At 43.2% G+C, this 10826-nt stretch overlaps 1 protein-coding gene across 1 annotated transcript; it reads left to right on the top strand.

The window, feature by feature from the left end:
- The first annotated feature begins 5280 nt into the window (after window positions 1-5280).
- On the top strand, window positions 5281-5637 carry LOC101646031 (40S ribosomal protein S24-like). Its single transcript, XM_045296472.1, has one exon. The coding sequence runs from the start codon at window positions 5281-5283 to the stop codon at window positions 5635-5637; it is 357 nt and encodes a 118-aa protein (XP_045152407.1).
- The last annotated feature ends 5189 nt before the right edge of the window (window positions 5638-10826 follow it).

Here is a 10826-nt window from a genome sequence, read left to right as displayed (position 1 = left end):
GATAATGCTTAAAATGGTGAAGCATTTGGCAGTCAAACAGTCAAGAAAGAAAGATAAAAACTACGAGTATGAACATTGAAAGTGTTTATAAAGTCTCAAAATTTTGTGACTGCATCATTCAAAATGGAAATTATAAACAATAAGAAATGTCATGCAGCAATTTCATTTTATGCCAAACCGTGTAAGTAAGTGTACCATTTGATTTAATAATGAAGATATGAAAAAGATAAACTGTTAACAAAGTATGCTCTGCAGTATCTCTTTTCAGTAATGGTGTATACATTTTTAAAGAGATAAAGTCAGTAGATGTAGGATTAAAAACATTAGTCATCTCTTTCTCACAGCAGGGTGACTAAGCCTGCTGTCACCAAATGTGTTACCTCACTATTCCCTGATGGAGTTCCTTTAATAGGATGAGATGAATGCAAGTGTTCAACTATTTCAACATATCAACAAAAGAAAATAGAAGTAGCTATTGAAACCAGTGATCTGGCTTCCCACTAATTCAATATGTTTATGTCTTAGGCAGAAAAGCACTGATGCCTAAAATTTCTATACTACCATAGAAATAGAGGTTTACCAATTAAAGAGGAATTAAGTTCCATGCCAAATAGTTCTCTGGAACCCTTAGCCTGTCTCTCACATACTCTCAATGTTTAACATCTCTCAGGGAGTCTGTGCATTAATTTAAATCTAAACTACATACAAACCATAATCTCACACTACTTCCTGTTAACATTGGTTTAAATGCCAATGCCAAAGATTACCTGAAATATTAATATATCACACTGTCTTAGCCATGACTTCAGTAATGAAACCAAACCAAAACCAATCTCACTGCCTTTCAGTCAATGCTGATTCACAGCGACCCTATAGAACCAGGGCAGAACTGAGGTAAACTGCCTCTGAGTTTCCAAGACGAACTCTTCACAGGAGGAGAAAGCTCTGTCTTTCCTCTGGGGAGCAGTAGGTGATATTGACCCTTCAGATCTCAGCCCAACTCGTAACCACTATGCCACCAGGATTCCTCTTCAGAAACAGAAGGTCTCTAGAATGCAGAAATCCTGTCTGGAGCCACAGACTAACAAGGTGTCACGGGGTGCGGAGAATCGGGCAGGAATTTTAAAGCAAGCCTGACGTTTATTCCACAAATGAACCACTCAAACTCTCCAGAGTTCTAGGTCCCATGCTGTTCATGTCAAAATGGAAAATGAACCCCGGAAATGTGTGTATCCTCCCTGAATGTAGGGACCCGACAAGTTGTGGGATGACATTAAGGACATCCTACATGAAGAAAGTTCAAGATCATTAAGAAGATGGGGGTGAAGGGGTGTGGCTATCAAAAGACACTGAAACTTGCTCTTAAACAGAGAAACCAAAGCCAGAGGGAGAAATAAAGAAGTAAAAGAACTGAACAAAAGTCTCACAGGGCAGCTCAAGAAGGTGACATGTGTAAAGGCCTAGAGTTAAAAAAGCAAAAAGGACAAAATAAGCTCAGCGTGTCTCAAGTTGAAAGACCTGAAAAAGAATTCAAGCCTCTAGATGCAGTATTGAAGGGTCCTATGGGGAAATGCGGAACAGGAGCATCAAAATAAAGCAGAAGGAATTCACAGCCCCTGCACCTAAAGGAACTGCTCACCATTCACCCATTTCTAGAGCAGTATAAGATCAAGCACTGAGAGTATGGAAGGTAGAAGTCCACGCTGCACCAAAGGTATTCGCTAAAATCAAGGCTCTAGGAACTGACGAAATATCAGTTGAGATGTTTTAAAAAATAGAGGCAGCACTAGAATCACTCACTGTTGTGCCAAGAAATTTGGAACACAGCTATCTGGCCCACTGACAGAAAGAAATCCATATTTGTGCCCATTTCAAAGAAAGATGATTCAATAAACTGCAGAAGTTATCAGACAGTGTCATGAATAGCACACACAAGGAAATTTTTGCTCACCATAATTTTAAAATGGTTGTAGCAATGAAGTCACCTCAGGCCTTAGTAAGCTGCTGAAACCTCTTGCATTGTACGCACCTCTAGAGTTTGACTTGTGATTGATTCATTTGCCTTTGTTGTTTACCCTTTAGGAAGTAATACGATTATTACTGAAATGACTTAAGGAGAAAAGGCTAACTAGATTTATAGGAACATGCATAAGAAGGGAGTTAAAAGATTATTGAGAAGTTTATGGTTTCAGCGTGGTTCACTTACTAAGAATGAATGTAAATTCAACCTTTGTGACTGTAAGCCAAGCTTTCTACTCTGCTGGGTAGGAAATGCATCCCACCCCAACTTCAAGAAGCTACAGAAAAAGAGACGTCTGCCCATGTTCTCTCATGACTTATTAGGAGTGTGAAATCTCTCCTAGGGGAGGGAGGAAGAGGAGAGTAGAGGCTGCCGGCCCTTACCTCCACATTCTGCGCTAAGCTGACCTTGTTAGAACCTGTCTCAAGCTAAACCTACATGAACCCTACATCTTGTTACTGCTTGAAAATGCAAGAGATCGAGCGACTCTTTCTCTACACAATAACTGGTGCTCCAGCTCATTTCACCAAACAGCTGCACACAACAATGAACCATTCCCAAGGACATGCTTAGTATCTCAAGTCCTGAGATCACAAACCTGGGAGAGTGAGGCCTATTCTTTCAAGTTTTGAGAAAGGGCAAAAAGACAATCTGCTCAATGCTCTGCAACAAGGATACAGAGTTGGTATTAACATTCCTTTCCCAGGACTCCTTTTTGTTCCGTCTTTTTATTAAGAACCAGGTTTTTCCTTTCTGAACGTGTCTCCTTTGCCTGATCAATTACACAAATAAAGCTGCCTTTCTGCTTTCCAAAGCCCGGTCTAGGAGTGTTCAGGGTAGTCGCATTGGCAGCAGGTGGAGAATCTGGTTTCTGTGATAACAGTGGTAACAGCGGTATATCAATACGGAAATGTCAAAAATTAATGCTGGATTCAGAAGTCATAGAACAAGGAATGCCATTGCTGATATCAGATGGATCCTTGCTGAAATCAGAAAATAACAAAGAGGTTTACCTGTGTTTTACTGGCTATGCAAAGGGCAGTGGACTGTGTAGATATAACAAACTATGGATAACATTGCAAAGAAGGGGAATTCTAAGACATTTTGTTGTCCTCACCCACAACCTGACCATAGGACAAAAGGCAATCTTTAAACAGAACAAGGGGACCCTAAATGGTTTAAAATCAAGGAAGGTGTCCCTTAGGGTCATACCCATTCCCCATAGCAAGCCAGTCTGGATAAGAAGAGTCTATTTAAGGAATCGAAGAAGAACTGAGGGTCAGAGGTAGAGGGGGCGGTCTGCCGCATGTAGATGAGACAACCTGGCTCACCGACGATGATGAGGAGGATTAGGAACACTTCCTGGTAAAGAGCAAACACTGTCTAGCTTTCAGTACGGATTACACCTTAATATAAAGAAAACAAAAAACCCGCAAAACATGGCTAATAAGCAATAAACCCTCAATGAGCCCCCATGTTGGCCGCAGTCAAGAAATCAAATGACACAGGCATTGGGCATATGTGCTGCAAATGGTCTCGTAGAAGTGTTAGGAAAGACATCGCTTTGAGGACCTGGCTTCGCCTGACCACCAGAGCTGTGGGGTTTTCAGTTTCATCATTTGCACCTGACAACTGGCGATACAGAAGGAAGACAAAAGAATTGACACCTTTGTTTTTGTATTTTTATTTTTTATTGTCCCTAATGTGCCAAAAAACAACCATTTTATTTTGCTTTAAATTTACAGGGCAAATTGATTTTCCCTTCAACAAGGCATATATTTGGATCCTTCCATACATCGCAGTCTTCACAACTGATTTGTTTCTGCTCCTCTCCCTTCCTGCTCTCAGAGCTTTGTTGATATGCTGACAGGGCTGATTGTCCTGAGACGTGCGGATCTCCCTTGCATTACTGTTCACCTCACAGGCCTGTGTATTATTTGGCAGCGAGTGGAGTCACAAAGGTGAGTTCAGATCCAGGCCTGATGTGTGACCAAGGCGTATAGTCTCAGGGGTGCCCCCAGTCTCTGTCAGACCAGTAACCTTGTCTTTCGTCAGATTTTGAGTTTTGTTCCACATTCTCCTCCAACCTTCTTCAGGACCCTCTACTGTGATCCCTTTTAGAATTGATGCCTTCGACTTACAGTGTTTGCTAAGCTTATTAAACACACAACAGACCAATGGAGAAATCTGTCTTGGAAGAAGTACAGCCAGTATGCTCCTTAGAAGGGAGGCTGGCGAGACTTTGACTCAAGTACTTGAGATGGGTCATCAGGCGATAGCGATCTGCTTTGTAAACGAGGGTCAGCAAAAAGGAGGGAGAGCCTCAATAAGCTGCATCGACACAGTGGCTGCAACATGGGCTGAAACACAACGATTGTGGGGCTGGGGCAGGATTGGGCAGCATTTTGTTCTGTGGTACATACTTCACAGCTGACCACAACCTCATAAAAAGCAGGGGCAGGGGAACGTTAAAAGAGGGAAAGGGACAAGGGGAGTGGGGTGGAATAGAATGGTTTGGAGTTAAAAATGGGATAACTTTCTGTTGAACAACAAAATTCCTCTATTATGAATATCAAAACTGGTGCATGCACACACACACACACACACACACACACACAACTGTTGATGTCCAACTGGGTTTGAGGCAAGGTTTCTCAACTGGAACAACTTGTCCACAAAGTTAAGAGCAGCGTCTCTAATCTAGGGAGGAGCTGAGGAGAGATAGGGGGTTATGTGTTGGGCTGTTACCTGCAATATCAGCATTTCAAAGCCATGAGCTGCTGCAGGGATAAAAGATGAGGTGTTCCTACCTCCATAAAGACTTTCAGTCTCTGAACCCCACCAGGGCACTTCCACCCTGACTTGTAGGGACCTCTGAGTCAGAATTGACTCTCTGGCAGTGAACTTTGGCTTCATCAAGTGAGCCCCAGCTCATGAGGATCACCTGGGAAAGTTTCAAAGTGTGACGACCGCTGATATCTGAAGCTACGCCCCGGAGAGACTGGAGATGGGCCTAGGCCTCAGGAGACTGAAAGGCTCCCCAGGTGGCTCCCCTGTGCATGTCCAGGCATTCCGCAGGTTACAGACAGGTCTGTTCATAAATCTATCTTGAAGTAGAATTCTCACATAAAGCAGAACAGCTATGTTTCGTATCTAATGTGAGTCTGTCACGTTTTATCTTAGGATATAGTGTATAATGCACCTTTTTGGTCCTTCCAGGTGCGTTGATATGATTGGCTGCTTGCACGTTCTACGCCACCATGAATGATACCGGAAGTTCATGGCCAACCGACTACTTCCGGGAAAATGAAATGGTCATTGATGTCCTTCGCCCTGGCAGAAGACAGAAAATTGTGGAAAAACTAGCCACAATGTACCAGACCACACCAGATGTCACTTTTGCGTTTGGATTTAGAACCCATTTTGTTGGCAGCAAGACGACTGGCTTCGGCGTGACCGATGATTCTTTGGGTTCTGCAAAGACAAAGGAACGTAGATGCAGACTTGCAAGACACGGTCTGTGTGCGAGACAGAGACGCCACGCAAACAGCACAAGGAGCAAGAACAGGAGAAGAGTCGGGACTGCGAAGGCCAGTGTCGGAGCTGGCAGGAAGTGAGCTGGAGACTGGATCACAGGAAGACTAACGATCCCACAGCGACTTGATCTGCACGGATTACGTGGGCTTTTCACCAGAGAATTAATAAACTACACAATCTTTCTTTAATGTACCTTTTTATACATAAATGTTAAAGAAACACTTCCAGATATGCTCAAAACTCTCTCCGATAATAATACTATAATTCTAGTACTGTTCTGATGTGTACCCCAAAGGACCTGTGCCCATTTGCTATTATGAACCGTTACCTATATGGACCTCACATTTTCAATATAATGGGCTTTGTCAAGGAGCTCAAAAGAATTGAGTGTTTGGCATAAGAAGAGGCAGCTGCCAAAGATGCAGGCCAGACTCCATTTCATTTTTTCTTGTGTTTGGGGCTCGTTCTGAGCTGACTATGCAGCCTGCCTGCCAGCCTGCCTCAGGAAGCCTGCAGGTGCCCCCCTGCAATCCTCACCCTTCACTCCAACGCGTTCTCTCAGGAAGACCATGCACTCTGGCGGATGTTTGAAATATCCGTCTATTAAGTTGGTAAGTGACTAATTTTTATGATTAGCAAAATAATGTTTAATGGGTGTTGACATAATCTCGTGTCTGTTACAGCATGATTTTGTAAATGTCAGCCAAACAGAATTTCTTCGTACAGGTTCCTGGATCCTCTGTATTTGCAGTCTGTGAACATCGCCTGTCGATGCAGTACTTTGGTGAATCCGCATGATGTGCACTACCTGGTACTGGTCCTTCAAAAAATACTTTAATTTTTACACACGGCCCAGTTTGCTTTCTGACATATGGGTCGATGTTGGTTCATACGGATGACACGTAAGTTAGACGGCCCTCACTCGGGCACTGCCAGTCCACAGCTATCTTCAAAAGACAAAGACTGAGGCTTTGCGAACTAACACCTGTTCTAGACGGAGTCCCTGCTCCACCGTCTCACCTGGTGTTGCTTCTTTAATCAGAGGTATCCCACATTTATTCAGTGGAACGGGATAGGAGTACCTAGTACTCGCCAGCCCACTTATCACATCCTCGCTCTCTGTGGGTTCTGATTCACACTGCCATAAGAACAAAACAAACAACAACAACAAAGACAAACAGATCGCTGTCCTTTGGCTACACGGAATAGCCATCAACTTTCAGTGGTGGAACAATGGCGCAGGAACAAGGCTGCCATCTTGCTGCCTTTCTGGGCAGCTCACTCCTGTTTCCCCAAAGAGAATGTGAATAATCCTAAACTCCGACTTCATTTACAGGTTGAGGCATCGACTGAAATATTCTTCTCTCATGGAGAACCCCGGGGCAGCAGGCAGGCCCGGGGAGAGAGCTAAGGCAGCCCTCTGTGTAGGTCACCTCAGAAATGCACGCCCTCGCCTTCACAACATGCGTCACCCACCGTCAGTTGTTCCTCCAGGACTGACAGGAGAGAGGTTAATCCAAATAGCATAAGGCAGATAATAATCTGGTCGTCTTCCCCACCCCCGCACTCTAATTCACCTGAGGAGGTGAGCTATCATAGACTGAGGCAGTGGCCAGGCTCCAAAGCAGCAGTCATCGTGGTGTTGTCCCCAGACGTATACACAGCTGCCTAAGGCTGTGCTGCCCCCCTGTGGCAGGGTTAGAACCACCCTATTGTAGGCTGTATGCTTGAAGGGAGCAAAGCCCCAGGTCTTTCTCCCTGGGAGTCTCCAGGTAGGTTCCAGCCTGTCAGTCAGCAGTGTAGCAATGAAAGAAAGGTTGCAGCCAACATCGCCAGTCAGAACGGAACGTGACTTGTTTAGGGTGGAATCAGACCAAAGACACCTCTTCATCATTTCACTAGGCACTCCCCAGAATATTGTGGGATCTCATACCTAAATACTAAATCATCCCAATCCGCTTAGTATAGAAGGGCTTCACAAACCCAAATGACAGGCTGCATTTCAGTACAGAGCTTAGATTGTTTGTATTACAAGACCACCACCTAGTGGATATTTTGAGATATTCCAAATTTAAAAAGCAAAGAGAAAATAAAACCTTGCTGCCATTGAGTGGATGTTGACTCAAAACGACCTTTATTGGACTGGGTAGAACTGTCCCTGTGTGTTTCACAATCTAAAACTTGACGGGAGTAAAAAGCCTCGTCTTTCTCCCTCGGAGCAGATGGTGGTTTCCAACCCTTGACCTTGAGACTAACCATTAAACCACCAAGGATGTAATTTAAATTTAATCTAACAGGGCCATGGTTTAATTTGTAATTGAAAAAGGCGGCTACATTACACACTAATTGTGATTCCACACATTAGTGCGAGTCAGCAGTGCATTTTGACCCTGTGAAAAACATTCTTGCAATCACACATAATATGTTTTTATGAAGCCCAAGCAAAGCCATTAATTAGGGAATATGTAGGCATATAGAAATGTATACAATAGGAACTGGAAACACAGGGAATCCAGGGCAGATGATCCCTACAGGATCAGTGGTGTGAGTGGCGATACTGGGAGGGTAGAGGGAGAGTGGGTTGGAAAGAGGGAACCAATATTACAAGGAACTATATGTGACCTCGTCCCTGGTGGACGGACAACCAAAAAGTGGGTAAAGGGAGACGTCAGACAGGGCAAGATATGACAAAATAACAATTTATAAATTATCAAGGGCTCATGAGGGAGGGGGGAGTGGGGAGGGAGGGGAAAAATGAGGACCTAATGCCGGGGGCTTAAGTGGAGAGGAAATGTTTTGAGAATGATGAGGGCAATGAATGTACAAATGTGCTTTACACAATTGATGTGTGTATAGATTGTGATAAGAGTTGTATGAGCCCCTAATAAAATGATTAAAAATAAATTAATTAATTAAAAAAAAAGAAATGTATACAAATACTTGTTCCAGTGTGCTCTAGGTAAAACATAGGTCATAGAAGTTTACATTAGATTATATCAAAACCCTGGTATTAAAAATCAATGTTTCTATATGGATATCATATTACTTCTTCATAAACAGTTACACCATCTCATACAGTTAAGAGGACCATTATTCAAATTTGCTCACCAAACACTAATGTCAAAGAGGAATAAATTGAAGATCTGTACCAAATTCTCTAGTCTGAACTTGGGTATGCTTGGAAGGTACATGTCCTGATCATCACTGGTGGTTTGAATGTGAGAGAAGAAAAAGAAGAATTGATCGTTGGAAACAGAAACCAGGGTGGGAATGATATGGGAAAATATTGCAATACCAACAACCTCATCATTGAAAATACCTTTTTCTTCCACAACATAAACAATTACTATATATGGCAATGACTGTACTAGATATCTTTTGTCTAATTTCACCCTCAACAAACCACTTTCCATTCTGACAGGAAATTTGGGGTGCAACCTTTATTTCAGTGCTCAGCTGCTGACTGAAAGGCTGTGGCTGGACCATACCCTGAGACTCCCAGGGAGAAAGACCTGGTGCTTTGCTCCCGTGAAGACTGCATCCTTGAAGACCTTCTGGGGTGGTTCTCCTCTGCCACATGGACTCCTTCTGAGTCAAAATAGGCTTGAGAGCACAATAGGCTCTCATGTGCAAGTCTGGGGATAACCCCAGAGGGACCGCTCCTTTGGACCCTGGTCACTGCCTCAGTCTATGAATACCTGACCCCCTCAGCTCACTTAGAAGACTGATGGATTCGATTATTCACTGTCCTCAATGGACTATGCATGCAAACCTCCCTGAACCAAATGCACAGGAATCAAATTGGCTATATCTGTGGAAAGAGAAGCTCAGTATCATGCGTCAGATCAGAACGAGGTGAGGGGCTGGCAGTGGAGCAGACGATCCAGCAATCACGAGCAAATGCAAGTCGAAGCTGAAGAAAATTAAAACAAACCCGTAAGAGCCAAGGTACAACCTTGTGTATCTGCCACCTGGATTTAGAGAACATTTCAAGAAGAGATTTGATGAATTGTACACTAATGACTAAAGATCAGACAAGTTGTGGAATGACATCAAGGATCTCAAACATGAAGAAATCATAAGGTCATTTAGGATACAGGAAAGGAAGAAAAGACCAAAATTGATGTCAGTGGACATTGTGAGTAGCTAAAGCAAATGAAATTAAAATATAATAGAATTTCCCCCTCAAAATTTCTGAAGCTTTGTATATATACACAAGACTTCAAAATATTCCTAGAAAAAGTTAATTCCATTTTCCACAAACTTCTGAAGCCCTTTCATTTATGTAATTTTATCTAATCCCTCATTACCTATGCCAAGCAAAAGTTCAATATGCCCAAGGTTTTTAAATCCCATTTGAGAAAGTATCCGTAATTGTATGGAGAATCCCTGAATATATTATACTTTAGCATTTTAAGGTTTCATTAAAAGGTGTTTCTATTTTTTATATCAAGAACCCTTGCACTAATAAATCTTCAATGAATTTCATAATCTGTTCAGCACCACACTTAGGAAAGAGAGATCAGTGTCTTAGGTTGAGTTCCCAAAAGGCAGACTCCGAGAGGTAAATTCATGAGCGAGTGATTGATGAAGAAGGTACTTCCAGAAAAAGCCAATATGGAGTGGAGCCAGCAGAACTGGGACAAAGTAAGCCAGGCCATGTTTAAAAAATAAAAATCCCATGGAGGGTAGCTTCAGCCTGATCATCCAGGGACCTCTGGAATATGTCTCAACCTGAATCAAAGGAGTGGGCTTCCATGCTGCCGCACACATTGTTCATTAGATAGGGTTCCTGGGGAGGGTGTGTCATCAAAATTCACAGGTGCTAGCCACTGAGGTCTACGCCCTCTTGGCGCTGTAGGAGAGGCAAACCGTGCAGAGTGATCCAAAGCAGGGCGTTGAACCAGTTCAAATTGGTGCAGGCATGACTAATGCAGTAAAATAAAAACAGATCCAAAGTTGTGCTTTAAGTGAGGTGAAGTAGAACAGTAACTGGTTAAAGAAGAATTACAGGTTGACGTCCTAGATTGGGAGGCTCAGAGGAGGCCGAGTAATCCCTTTCTGGAGCCTGATACATACGGGAGGCTGGATCACGGCCAGCACTGTGGAAAGCACATGCATTCAAAGCAGCACCATGTGCCACCATCTCCGAGTGGGGCAGCACTGTTTCTGACTCCGCCAATCAAGAGATGTGGTTGCAATGCAACTCCTTTATTGCCCATATTTTCTAAGAAGCAAATTACATTTCTAGCAGGGCATCAGCCCTTTA

Source organism: Echinops telfairi, unplaced genomic scaffold (genome assembly GCF_000313985.2).
Source record: "Echinops telfairi isolate 266 unplaced genomic scaffold, ASM31398v2 ScPeMD7_3;HRSCAF=10, whole genome shotgun sequence".
NCBI lineage: Eukaryota > Metazoa > Chordata > Mammalia > Afrosoricida > Tenrecidae > Echinops > Echinops telfairi.
The sequence above is the reverse complement of the archived record's forward strand: the minus strand, read 5'-3'. Positions and strand labels throughout refer to the sequence as shown.

Excerpts from the sequence above, each read along its gene's own strand:
- LOC101646031 (XM_045296472.1), top strand. The coding sequence starts at position 5,281 with ATGAATGATACCGGAAGTTCATGGCCAACCGACTACTTCCGGGAAAAT.